We start from the raw sequence: 14471 nt of genomic DNA, 5'->3' as shown, positions 1-14471 counted from the left end.
GGGATTTCTAAAATGCCTGCACAATATCCAATTCACAGTTAAGTGGCCTGGTTTTCACTCAGGGGCAGCTCGGGTTACTTACCACACAAAAACACAGGTATCAGGATCCTCGCGGTGAGAAATTGTTTGCCAGTCCCCAGTCAAATGCCAAAGCACAGCCTCTGGCCAGTGCATAATTTAGCCATGCACCTCTTTCCATGCTTGGCCTGGTATAAATGCATCCAGAGTCACACATACCTCTCTTCTACTTCTGAGTCAGCTCCTTATTCAAATACAAGGCCCTGGTTTGTATTTCAAAGCAATTAGTGGATTCAATCGACAGCTATATCAAAGCCTGACTCTCCATCTGGGAGCTACTGTGACAACCATATTCCTCTGGGATAAAGCGGTCCAGAAGGCCCTGGAAAGAGCGCGTGAGAGCTGGAGACAAAGAATTTTCAGCCTGGGGCTTACCCAGCCTATGAAACAGTCCTTTGGAGAACAACAGATACATCCAAAACTCGGCCACCTCTAGAAAACACTGCAAACCTCAAATGAGTGCTGCTTGTGAAGTGAACATCCCATTTTACTCCCAGCTCTGCTATTGGTATCGATTTTGTGGAAGATACTCAACTAGTACCATGGTAGTATCACAAAATCTAAACACAGAATTTTTTTCAGTGTTACTCCCACTAAAATGTATACACACTTTGCGTTTCTCTTCCTCTATTCCTGTCTCATGTGAATGAATGAAAACAATGTAAAACTCCTACTCTGGTAACAAAACAATAGCACCAGTCGCTATCTTGCAATGAAATATTGTGACTAATCTAACCTCAGCAGCTTTCCCATTCCTCCGAGGAGACCTTGTGAGCACAGCTTATCTCAACTGCCAGAACTCAGCTGCCACGTCCCACCTGCCATAAAATCTTCAAATCTCAGCATTCTCTCTCTTCTGAGCGCTAGCAGGGCACCTGCAGGAGGATCAGGGTGGATTTCATATCTATGTCTATGTCCATCTGCAGCCGTTGTTCTCAGTGGCATGTCTTGACCAAAAATAACAGACGCCCATGAACGGTCTCCCCCTCACAAAACCCTTTGATACCAACTCTCCCACACTCTTCCTGTTCAAAAATGAGACTCTTTAGTGCAGAGGAAAATAATATCTATTTCTATAATAAAACCATGCCTGGATACTCTTTTGCTCTGCGATACATGAGTGGCAGTGATATGCCACCAAATATAGTGTACTGAGCTATTGCACAGATCTGTAACCAACTACTCACATGAACTTACCTGAACCCTGTGTTGTCTGAACTGGCCTCAAAGACAAACTACGCGATTGCGTGAATGCTCACGCTGCCAAATCAGTGATACGAAGACGCTTTGTGTGGGTCATAACTTCCGTGGTGGTTCATTACATGGAAAAAATGCTTCTTCCCAACCAGATTTAATAGGACATAAAGCATTGGCAGTAGATCTCATTTTACGACAGCTTTGAATATGCTTTTCCTCCAATACCACAGCGCATTTGTTATAATGCACTAATATATTAAATAATTTAATCTGATCAAACAGGTAAATAAATCTGTAGGGCTCCATCTCTGTTCAGTTGTGCATAGTCACTGTTTCATGAAAAGCAGCCACTTGGAATGGGAATCCCCACAGTAATTATACACTAAAAATATTTAACATTTATCATCATGTCTTTCTCATTAACATGATTTGTCTCACAAGCACGTACTTTGCTGAACAGTCAGGTACGCTGCCTGTGACACTTCGTGCCTCTCTGAACAGGCTCGGGTGGAGGTCTGAGGCAACCGAGTGTGAAATCAAACTGATGGAAAATGGGCAAGGTTACACAACGGTGCCCCAAAGACAGAGACTGAGAGAGAGAAGGGTCAATTTTTGTTTGGGTCTCATTTTTTCCACATATACTGTGGCGCTGCGAACCTTTTGCTTCGCACCCTCTGGCATCCTCATTACATAGATCAGCCTGGAGGTATGGATTTGAAGGGACATACCTGCTTGCTCACAAGTCCTTCGGGAAAAGGCTCCCTGAGAGGTGACAGGAGTCCTCTGAGGCGGTGACGGACGGGCAGACAAGGGAGGGGGAAGGAGAGAGGGAGGTCATTCTGGAAGGAGAGGGGGGCAGACAAAAAAGGGTGCCAGGAGGGGAGAAACTACTCTGTGGGGAACGTGAGGCACCAAGAGGGATCAGTCCTTAAGGGAAAAGGGTAGTTTCAGAGGGGCCCTGACTAGCCAAGAACGTGAGGCTGAAGAGGGAAACTGAGGGGAACGGCCTCACCCTCGGGGTAAAACGCTGAGGGGAGCGGCCCCGGCGGGGGTGAGGTGAAGCGCTGAACGGAGCGCCCTCGGTGCGGCGTGAGGCGCTGAGGGGATCGGCCCCGGCGGGGTGAGGCGCTGAGGGGATCGGCCCCGGCGGGGTGAGGCGAGGCGCTGAGGGGAGCGGCTCCGGTGCGGGGTGAGCGGGGCGAGGCGCTGAGGGGATCAGCCCCGGCGGGCTGAGGTGAGCCGCTAAGGGGAGCGCCCTCGGTGCGGGGCGAGGCGCTGAAGGGAGCGGCCCCGGCGGGGTGAGGCGAGGCGCTGAGAGGAACGGCCCCGGTGCGCGACGAGGCGCGGGGCGGCGGTTGCCGCCCTTGGGGGCGGAGTCTCCCGGGGGCGTCGCCCCAGCCCGCGGGGCGGCACCGGGGGGCGCCGAGGGGGCGGGCCCGGCGGGGGAGGGGCGCGGCGGGGGGCGGGGCCCCGCGGGGCCGGGAGGGGGGAGGGTGTATTGTTCCCCGCGCGGTGCATGCCGGGCCCGCCTCAGCCCCCAACATGGCGTCGCGCTGTCACCTGTGTCTGTGAGGAGGGAGCGGGACGCGGTGGCTGCGGGCGGGCACGGCGGCTCCCGGAGGTCCCCGGTCCGCTGGCGCCGCGGTGGCAACGCGCCGCTCCTCGCTGCTCCCCACCGCGCTCCGGCTGTCCGGCGCCCAGGCCGCTGGGGACCCCCCTGCCCCCGCCCTGCCCCCGCCATGGGGGGGTAGCGGGAGCCGCCTCGCCTCAGCCCTGCGGAGCCCCCCCGCCGTCCGCGTCATGGGGTCCCCGGCGGGCGCCTCGGCGGCGGCGGCCACCGACTCGGCCCAGTGGCTGTCGGTGAAGGAGGAGACCATCTTCCTGCACGACGGGCTGATCCGGGTCACCGACCTGGCCGAGCTGCCCAGCGAGATCATCGGGGTGGCCGAGCCCGGCGACACCGAGCTGGAGGTGAGCCGGGCCCACGGCCTCCCCCGAGCTGAGGGGAGGGACGGGGCTAGGGGCGAGGGGGTGGTGAGGAGGAGGAGGAGGAGGATGCCCTCGAGGAAGGGGGGACAGTGGCAGCGGGGGCCTGAGGAGAGGAGGAGGGTGTTATGGGGGGCGCCGGGAGAATGACTAGGGGAGGATGGGGGGGCCGGGATGGAGAATGGTGGATGCGGATGCAGGGTGAAAGATTTGGGGTATGGAGCCAGCTGGTACTGAGGCAGCCTACTTGTGTTAAGTCAATCTAATTTATTTCGAATAATGATGAAAGTGGAGCTGGGCAGGAGGGTGCTGAGGCGCTAATGAAGATGGAGGGTGAAGTATTGGTGCTACCTCCTTGTTTTGAATCAGTAGGGTTAGGAAATCCAAACCACGCTCCTGTATTTCAAGGTGGCCTTTGGCTCGTTTATTTATGATTTTGTATCTTTTTGCTGTTACTTTTAGATAGCTTGTAATTAATCGGCCTTACAAGAAGATGCTTAGGGTACTGGGGTGTCTGGGTGTTGTATTTAGGCTGTTGACAGTGATCGTTATTAAAGAGGCAGGAGGGCAGCTGAGATTTTCATTCCAGCTTTTTGCCTTCTCAAAACTGCTGGTGGTTTTGGCTGCAGGCAGATGGTACAGCTGTTTTATCTTAGGAGGAGCCGGTGAAGGACTGAATGTCACGGATTGTAGGTTGCATCTATTTTGTAGACTGCATTTTTTTTTTTTTTCCTCCTGTGTGCCTCCCTTCTCTTCTTTCACCCCGCCCTCTTCTCCAGCAATGTGGCTTGCAATGACACAGGGTCTTTGTCAGAGGAGCTGAGTGGTGTGAGCTGAGAGGGGATGGTTCAGCAGGAGCTTTATCTGTGTGCTACGTTAGGTCACAAGCATTTAGGCCGCAAAACCCTTTAGCGAGGCTTTGGCTACTAACTGGGGTGTTGCTAAGAAGAAGCCGTGAGCCAGGCTTGCAGTTCTGACAACATCATTGTTCGCCTTGTGCCCTGAAGTCTTTATGGTGTTTATGAAAACTTCCCACAGCCTTATCGAAGGAAAGATGTTTTTTGCTGAATGTGCGTTTTCTTTTCTGTGTGATGTGACACTGGGGATTGGGATGGGAACGTTAGCTGCTCCCTTGAAATGGATGTTGGCAAATATCACATGAACAGGAAAAGAGAGACTCTTAAGGTGGATGACTTATCTCGATGTGTATAAGCATGGAATGATTCTCCCTTGTGATCAGAGTCCGCTCGGGCATTCAGTGCAGCTTGTATTCAAGAACATATTTCGATTCCATTACATAGTTCTAGAAGCAGCATTGAGTCTAATAACTGTGTTAGAAAAATACATGCTCCCACAGCATTATTTGTGTTATATTGTAATAAAAGAGGATATCCTTTAAAAAAAAACAAACCAAAACCCAAACCAAACCTTATTTTTAAGATCTTGCAAGCTAGACCAGAAATATGTTCCAGCATGAAATTTGACACACAGCTTCACTTGACAAACACTTTAGCTCTGGAGAATGTTTTGTTAGTGCTAGGAATGTCTATAAAGCTATAATTGTTTGTGGGAGATAGGGGTGGAATTAGTGTTACTGTGTCTTGTCCTTTATGACACTTTTATAATGAGTTTTTCAGCAATCCAGTGCCGCTGATTCACATAATTTTTCCCGTTTCAGAGATTTTTTTTTCTGTAGTGCATGTTTGCAGTGTGAAACTTTACCATAGCAAGAAGTCTTATTTATTTATTTATTTTACTTATTTTGATATGTAGTCTTAAGGCACAGAATATTAAAGCATTTTATATCCTTCCACTGAAAAAGTTGATGACCACAAGTGGCTTATTTTTCAGATCTTGTTTGTAAAATGGTTTATAGTTTTTGGTATTGAGGGGGGAGGGTTAAAAAAAAGTGACATTTAAAGTGGTGTAAATGTAAATTATTTAGCTCATAACTTCTCTCTGCTTTTTTTTAAATGTTGTTTGTTGTTTGGTTTTGTTTTTTTTAAAAATATAGGGCTACCTTGGTAAACTGGAATGGCTTTGAGGAGCCATTTTGTGGAAACAGGTGCATGCATCTTATTGAAGCATGGCCATGCAATCGACTAATACACTGAATAGCTCATTTGCACTGTCTCTATTCCTACTTGCAATGTAATAAATATGTTTGAAAATGGTCCAAATAGAAATCTCTTGGGATAGGTTATTGGACAAGGGTAGGAGATGCTGCAGCTGCTGCTTTGATTAGTAAACTTCTTTAATACACTACTTGTGCTTGATCAATGGTGGTCAGAACCCTTACTGAATTTCTGATACGGCATGCTTAATTAAAAAATGTAGTATACTTAAATGGATATTGGGGGGGAGGGAAGTGTCATTCTGGTCTGTTTTGCTTAAATATCCCTTTAAAGAGCTTATTGGTGAATAATGTCAATGTATTTGGATGTGTTTCCTTTGTCCTTCTGTTCAAAGGTTTTGTCTCTTTATAAAAAGAAAAGCAGAGGACAAAACAGTACCGGTATTATGCCAAGAAAGTCTTACGAAAAAATATTATTTTGTTATTTTGACTCCCATACAACTTTTACTTATTTTTTAAAATATATTTATATGTGTATGTATGGTTGGGGTTTTGGGTTTGTTTTTGTTTTTTCCTTAATGGTAGGTTATGAAAGTGTTACTGTTCTCTTTCACGTAAAGGCAACTTGTTCTAGGAGTATCTTTAGGTTTAAAGAGTGTGGGGGTTTTGTTTTTATTTTTTACATGATGTAAATAAGGTATGCCAACTTCTTAGACTGTCAGCATATTTACAAGGAATATGTATTACCAAAAAGAAAGGGGGCACTTTTTTTTTTTCATTTGATAGGATTTTGTAATGATATGCATATAAAAGCTGCTCCTGGTATGGGTTTCCCAATAAAATCTTCTAGTCAAGAGAGGCCTGGATTAGTTAGCAATTATGCAAGCCTTTGCACCCTTATTGTAAAGCTTTTCATACAGACAAATGACTTTCAAAGTGCAAAGTCTTCTGCTTCTTGGAGACAACCTTATGTGACTAACAAGTGAAGATGTTGCCATGACATTTTGTCCGGTCTCTGCCCTGGATGTCAATGCCTGCACAGGAGGGACAGCTTAATGGAAGATGAGCTGTTCTTTAATGTGCCACAATGGAATCTGCAGCACTTCCAGAATCCTCCCAATCAAACACCTTTCACAGAGACAATAACCCCTGGGAGCGGGGCAAGAGGTATGTCTGAAGGCAGAGGTCCCTTAAACCATGTAGTTTTAATCTGCCAGTACGCCAGAGTCAACATGCTGAGACTTATGAGAGTGCCAGCAATATAATTGATGTGTTAACCCTTGGTAACTTAATAAGGAGGACCCTGCTGAACAGTGGTTGTTCACATAGACTACGACACAGCCATCTGATGGCCAAAAAGCATTCACTTGTATCTAGGCAGTTTAGTTTGGTTGACATACGTTACTGTTGTAATCGTTCCATTTGAGGAGGCCTTCTTTCTGATCTTCACATTTGTGGCCGGTATTTTCATTGGTTTTAAATTTGTAGTATCGGCAATTTTTCAGCTAACTACTGATAGGCTCAGTTATTTTTTTCCACAAGGAAATAAATGGGAAGAAAGACAAATCTTCAATGTATAGTCCTAGTATAAAGTAGAACAACCTTATGTGTCACTCTACTTAACTTGTAAGCACTCTGTTTTACATAACAGCCGAACAGAGAGAATAGTCATTTGGATATGTGTTCTTGCTGCTCTGCTGCATAGCCTGGAAAAGTTCTAAATACCTGATTTTTATTTTTTTTTCTTTAATGTATTTTTAACATGAAGCTAGAAGTGTAGCTTCTACCTTAGTACCTGTCTGGATCATGTACATATCTGTCCTCATCTGATGTTTTGACTCTTGTCAAGCTCTGTTATTGTAGGACAGAGTATGAGATACCACTGGGCAGCTGTTGCTCTGCACTGCAGATACGTGGTTTTAATCAAATGTAAGTTGGGGGGGTGGGGGGGAAAGGTGCTGTCCTTTCCTTTTGCCCCCAGTATGGTCTGGGCTAGCCCTCTAGGGAGAAGTTGAACAACTAAAGTCCAGTGCTATTTTAACAGCATGTGCCAATCCTGTGACTAACTTGTGTTCTCTGTCAAAATGATTTAGACTTGAAGGTATCTGCTAAACTTGAAGCTCTCACCCATTTTGCTCATGGACTAGAAGAAACGTTTTGTCACTTTTCCCTGATTGCTGAAGGAGAGAGTAGTTCTCTGTAATTATCTAGGTCAGTGCTTCCAAATCTTTCTGGTTGTGACCTTACTTCCATCTACAAGCTTCACCTCTGTCAAGAGAAAAATCCCTAATGCCAGCATAAACAATTGACTTTTTACTAAGTGGATGACCCCTCTTGGGGTTACGACCTGTAGCTTGGGAACTGCTGATCCAGGCATGTATGTCAGGCTTGTAACTTTTCTAGTCCTGCCTTTTGCATCCCCTTCCACTTCAAATACTCCAGTATTCCTCTTTGAGAGTGTTTATAGTTTTCAGAGTAACACCAGATGAAGCTAGTTCTTGAAGTTAGTTCTGCACAGGAAGATAACCTTACAAACGTGAGCCTTGGGTGTTACTTTGGCACAGGAGTTGATGGTGTTCTTTCAGGCATCACTGTAAGTCTCTCATTGCCTTTTGAGAGGGCTCCGAAATCTTGATCGCTTTCCTCTTAAGCTTGCTTTCATTGTATAATTGTGTAAACCACCGATATTATGTGATTTAATTTTCAGCAGAGTTGCTGTTGTTATCATCAATTGTCATAAAATGACCTGTTTGAATTTATTAAACTTCTATAATGTGGGCTACCATGCCTCTTGGCTTTTTCTTTTTAAAGTCATGTTTTAGTTATCCTAGTAGAGAAATAATAGAAAACTTCTAAAGAACGATTTTGCAAATATGTTTCCCAAATATAGTTCTTATTACCAATTGGAGTGGATTAGTTGAGTGAGCTACGCTCTCAGATGTTTAAATTACAAAGATTTTTCTTTACCTTTTGCAGACATTTTCATCTACTAATTAAATAAGAGCCAAAGAAATATTTTAATAAACAAATGAACAAATAAAGAACACTTTAAAAGAAAGTAGCATTTTTTTGTGTGTGTTTACAGCTTGCTTGTACTCTGTAATTAATCTCCGATATCAAGGGTATTTGGTAGATCTGTACAGTTACAAAAAAAAATGTTCGGTACAATATTGTGTATGCAGTAAAAGATACAGGTTTCTTAGTGCTTATTTCTGAGCAAGTAATTAGGTTTCTAATGCTTTCACAAGGGAAAATAGTTCATGCTTTTAGCTGAGTTGTTAAAAAGCTGTGCTGCTATATACGGGATTATGAATCAGTAGAGGCTTTAAACAAGGTGATATGGTTAAAATTTCCTGGAGCAGAAAAAATCAGAACAATCTTGAAACTTGTAGTTTTCAACTGCAACACTAAAAGCCTGATGCAAAGTATGCAGCAGCTGCTAAGAACCTATAAAATTTCAATATCTAAAACATCAGGATGAAAACATTTGCACATATTTATGTATTTTACAAACACACAGGTGTATCGAACAGAAAGCCTTGTAGAGGGTTTATAAAAATGTTTTAAAAGAAATCAAGGCAGTGTTTGTGCTGAGACAGCTTCCTACTGTGTGTCTTCAGAAATTGCCATAAGCAGAAAGGCTATTACCCAGCAGAGCAACAGAAAGTGGAAGACCAGGAGTATGTATACAGTGTTGTGTATGGGAGCAGTTTAAATTTTGGTGTGTATTTCAATTTTCAGGGTACCTTTAAAACTGTCAATTCTGGTATTTCTCTTATAGAATAATCTATAAATCTTGTAATTCAGTCTTCTTTACATGATTTTATTTGTATTTCTAGAGACAAAAGAACCAAGTAAACAAGTGGTGCTCCTTATATCTTAACTCTCTGGTACAAGAGGAATGACCTTATAGCTGTAATGTGGTGTTGAAAGTAATGTAGTTAAATTTTTTTTCATGCCGCTGTTAAAGATACCTTGTGATTTTGAGGTTGTTTCTGTTTTTGTGTGTGGTTTGTTCCTCCTGTGAGATGGGAATAAAACTTGTTTAAAACTCAGGGGGGTATTACGGATCTAATTGATATTGGTGAATGTACCACCATCTTCAAGAAGTGGTTATCTTTATGTGTGAAGTTCAGCCAATTTAATTATGTACAGAAAGAATTAAATACTATTTTGGAGACTTAAAGGCTTTCACTTGCAATATGTAACTTTAGGGAAAAAATACACCTTTGTGAACAGCTTCATAGCTCATCAGTTCCCTGTGTAGTAGAATTAAAACTGATCAATGAAGCCAGCATATTCAGCCCAAGACTGTCGCTTAAGCTTGTACGCTGGGAGAGCTATTGCAAAAAGCCCTCGTTCATGTCTGTTGCTGGCCATGCATTTTCTTCTTTCTTTTCCATTCTACTACTTTCCATTCTACCTGCTGTTCCACTTCAGGGAACTGGTCTAAACCGAAAATCTAGCTTAAAAAAAACCAAACCCAACAGAACAAATAAATAAAACCCCCACAGGCACTACTGCCAGCACCAGGGGGAGGATGAGAGAGCAGGAATTTTAGCCAGAGGAGCAAGGTGCCTGTTAGTGGCAGCTCACTTTTAAATTTACTTAATGTGGTCATAAAACCTCAGGCTAAAACTCTACATGTAGATTAGTGTGTCTTAATTGTGGTATGTCTGGTATTTACTATCAGTAGAGAAACACTTTACCCTAATAAGAGTGAATGCCACTGACTACTTTCTGGAGCAGTATTGACAAAAATACTGTTTAATGGGAAGAAGTGTCTGGTTAAGGTCATGTAGTAGGATGAAACAGGACAAAAATTGGATACAGCAGGAAAGATGACATCCTCCCCATAGCTGATGATCTAAAATTAGATACCCTTCGTGCCTCTCAATGTTGAAGATGATGTCAGTGACCAATTAGAGTGATTGACTTTGGATCAACCATTTTCAAATTAGAATATTTATTAAAATTGATTTAAAATATTAAACAAAGAAATGATATTTAAGGACAAGATACTGCAAAATTAAAGTAGTGACAAACGTTTTACTAATACAGTTTTGAATTATATGTAACTTCAGGCTGTTGAGCGTGAGACTTTAAAACAAAACTTTTCAAAGGTAGTCTTTGCTAACTAGAAGTAGACAAAGTTGGGAAATAGGTAATGATCACAGTCACGGTGTGTGAACTGTAATTTCAAAGTGACTGAAGAGTAGGTTTCTCATTTGCAAAAGGTGTCAATGTGATGTTTACCCTACTTACAAAATGAGATATAGAAGATCTTCTTAAAAAGAGATGTTGGTTTATTTCTTCCCCTAATTCTAGTGTCTTGGTTACACTAGAATTTATAGTAGAATTACTTGGTTACATTAGAATCACACTTTTTGCACTGACACTGCATATTTTTTTGTTGTTCATTAGAAGTTACTCTTTAAAACTTTGCATTTCTATTACAAAGATTTTTTTTTTTTTTCAACATTATTGATTGTTCCTAAGGAACATGTTAGTATTTCTTATCTAAAAGCAGAAAATGGACTATTCTAACACTACCAATGTATGTAAGGTAGACAGACTTTAAATTTTTCTCTTAATTCTCTTTACATTTGTCATTGCAAAATGACTATGTTATTTTAACTGCTACTGAGCATCTTAACTTTTTCATGTCCTTGTTTTCATAGTATATTAATCTGCATTATTTTTGTAGCTTGGCTAGTTATCTTTTGCTAATTCTGAATATAATCTGTATGTTCAGATTTTGTTTAGTGTTCTTCCTTTAAGCATCTGTTTGTTTGTGGTTTTAGTTTGATGGTGTTACTGTTAAGCTGCTATTTCTGTTAGAGATTGTCTTTTGAGATGTAAGCAGATACTTGGGTAACTTGTTTTATGGCAAAGCAATGTGATTGTTACGTCCTTTTCATCCTCTTAGATTCTGTTTAAGCCTTGTTAGTCAAAAATTATTGGTGCTGTGAAGTGATTGATTATTTACTGGTTCAGGTGACTGCTTGTGATGTTCTGGCTTTTGGTTTTCTGCTTCTGAGATCTCAAGTCTTGTATAGGTAAATATTGAGGCAAGGTGCCCAAATACCACTAACAAAAGCATGCTGGAAGTGAGTCCTAAATCAGAGCTTAAACTCAAGTGTAAATACTGAGGCACCAAGGAGGCAGGGAGAAAGGGAATTTTACCTCTTGCTGAATGAGGAATAGTTGGTTGTTCAGTGAAGTATTGGAGAGGACAGCTTGAGTAACAGACATGTGCATCTGCAGGGAAATGCATCGTTATTTTAATGAAGCGAATGGTCAGATCTTCTGCATAGGAAGAGAATGAACTAATTTGGGGGAGAAGGATTAAATTTTGCTGGGGGATTTAAAAAGGGAGATTTGGCAGAGTATACCAGCTTTTATAGCGTGAAGAAACCCTCTTCAGTGGGTGCAGCATTTCCGTTCTTCACCTGTATCGTTTCTAGACACTGGTAGTTGTATTGTCTGTTTCAGAAGTTGTGAATAAATGTGGTGTGGTTTTTTCCTTGCATTTTATTTTAACTTGCTTTGACTTCAAATAGCTTCAAGATAACAAGCTTTGCCTGGAGATATGAGAAAAGTGTAGTCAGCGTGCTGAGGAAACCTTGGCAAAGGCTGTGATTCCTTTGTGAAGTCTTTAGACTATCCAAATGGGAGCTGTATATGTAGTATGGACCGAGTGAAGCCTTGTTATTAGCGTTGGGTTAGAAAGAGGAGTGTTTTGCTAACCAGTGAGAACCAGGATGGTTCCCTGGTGTGCGGCAAGATCTTAGGAGCATGTCTGAACCCTGAAAGCTCCCAAGTTGGTTGTCACAGCCAGTCACTGTGAAAATTTGGTCTTGAAGCTCCTTTTTGGAGGTAGCTCTGAGCGCTTACCTCTAGTCAGTAAAATGTGTTTTGAGGAAAACAGACTTCGACAAAATATTCTGGAGAATCCTGTATAGTAGATGACCTTACACCTTTCTCCTAATATCCTGTTATTTTCTGGAAGTGCAAATGCCTACTTGGACCTTCAGATGATGTTGAATGGTTAAGTTTTTTCACTGGTTCCATAAGCTGTGTATGAAAACTAGATGATGTAAATTGCTTTGTTTTCAAAAATCCGTAAGTCCCATTTTGGAACTGTCTTCTAAATCTGTTGAATTTAGTATACTTCATAGATTGTTAACCCAAATTAGTGCATATTTCCTTTATGAAAGACCAAAGCAAAACACTCTTAACAGTTCCAGACAGACCATACTATGCTTATAAAACAAATTATAAACTGTGAGATCCGTGAGAAAATAAAACTTCAGTAGGGAAAGGCTTTTCATCAGCATATCTGCAAATATTTGACACTGACTTCTTGCCTTGATTTATACAAGACAGACTTGGAGATGTAGAGCAAAATCAAAGACAAAAAAATCCATCTTCCTGCTAAACTGTGGGACCTGAGGAATAAGAGCGTGTAACAGGGTGCGACGAGTTTTCGTAAGCGTACCTTCAGTGGGACCCTAATGAGTGACAAAATTTGCAAGGTTAAATTATATCCAAAACGTGGACCTTTCTGCAACAATTTGGTTACAGTTTTGTTGATGAGAACCCACCAAATGTAACGTTGGTAACTTGAAGGAAACTGAAAACACATTCCTCAGTTGCAATTGGAGCTCAGTCTTTGGTTGCATTTGCAATTTGGCTGAAACAAAGCAATTTTCATGTGTTTGAATATTTGAATATTTAAACCTGCTTGTTATTACATACTGGATACAGATTTCATTCAAAGTCCACAGGAGGTTGTGCAAAGTTTGTGAATTAACATAGTGGTATACTTATAATTTAGGCGGGCGCAACTTTTTGACATATTATCTGGCATGGATTGCAGGGTTCCACTGCGCTTATGGGAAGGGGAGAAGACTACAGGCAGCTCCCCCCGTCCCCTGGCATTACAATCTAAAAGGAAAAGCCAGCTAAGCATACCACAATTTGTCTTTTGTGGTGTCTTTGTTATTAGCGTAGCCAAAGACCATAGACCTATTTTTTTCAGCATTTAACTCTCAAGATGAAAACATTAATTCTTTTTCCTCCATTTCTGCAGCTTGTTATCACTTAGTTGAGGATCTGTCACGTATTTAGTTCAGGTCAAGAAAGTCAAAAGCAAACTGTTTTAGAAAGTGATTGCATCTATAACAGGAAACTATTAAACTTATTTTTGAGACAATAGAGCACACAAATCAACATGAGGTAATTAGTTTAAACATGTAATATGTGGTTTAGGGATTAATATTCTTAATCTCTTTGAACAAATTAATTAAAAGAAGTTCATTAGTTTTAAGAAGCTCAATACTAACAACTATTCAAGTGTAATTATTATGTGAATTACTTTAAAGTGAACTTTTCATGACTCTAATGATGTGTTCTACTGAAAAGCTGTTTCATTGACTTTGGTAAGGGTGTTTGTAGAAATGGCAGATGTGATTTGTCCTGAAGTGTTTTATGAAGCTGTTCAAAATTCTACAATTAGACATAAACATAAACTTCTCACATTCCTCGCCCCCCCTTTTTTTTTTTTTTTAAATTAAATGATGGAAGGACAGCTTTACAACATAAAGATGGGCCAAAGAGACTGTGTTTGGGGGTGGATGAAATGAGGCAGTGTGGCATGCAGGCAGAAGCCCTTTGGACACTGGATCCAAAGTATCAGAAAATGTTTGGCTCATTGCTTTCCTTGAGCTTGCCATAGCTTAAGTAACTTTGCTGATCTCAACTGTTGTTGTATGCTGTAGGCAGAAAAGTTGTCTGTAAATTACTTAACCTTCAGAGTTCTGTCAAGTACCAGGCTGGGTACTAACCCATAGATACGTTTCTTTCTGTCGTGATTTACTTGGTTTCTGTTGTTCCAGCTTTGTCTCCAGTTTTACTTAGAAGTGCCAAAAAGGCCTCTTTCTTCTGTCTGAAATGATGAGACTTTTAGGTTTTTAAACTATGGCAGCAACTGGAAATATTTTGAGAAAGGTGTAGCTAAGTGCAATATGATAAAATCGAGGAGGGAAAAAACAGGGGAGGGAGTGTATAACAAAAATTCTTGGTTCATTTTAGAGAACTGGTTTCTTTGTTTGAAAAGCTCTAAAACTAGAAC

The 14471-nt window shown here is 41.8% G+C and overlaps 1 protein-coding gene across 3 annotated transcripts in view; it reads left to right on the top strand.

Moving 5' to 3' along the window:
- Positions 1-2909: 2909 nt before the first annotated feature.
- The window catches only part of HECTD4 (HECT domain E3 ubiquitin protein ligase 4), a 77253-nt gene continuing 65691 nt past the window's right edge, over positions 2910-14471 (top strand). For all 3 annotated transcript variants that reach the window (XM_082324639.1, XM_082324640.1, XM_082324638.1), the window contains exon 1: positions 2910-3246. In XM_082324639.1, the coding sequence (XP_082180765.1) occupies positions 3076-3246 (171 nt within the window). In that variant the 5' untranslated portion in view covers positions 2910-3075. The remainder of the gene's footprint in view (positions 3247-14471) is intronic.

The sequence above is a fragment of the Platalea leucorodia genome, assembly GCF_965183815.1.
Source record: "Platalea leucorodia genome assembly, chromosome: 12".
NCBI classification, from domain to species: Eukaryota; Metazoa; Chordata; class Aves; order Pelecaniformes; family Threskiornithidae; genus Platalea; species Platalea leucorodia.
This window is presented reverse-complemented; position numbering and strand designations above follow the sequence as displayed.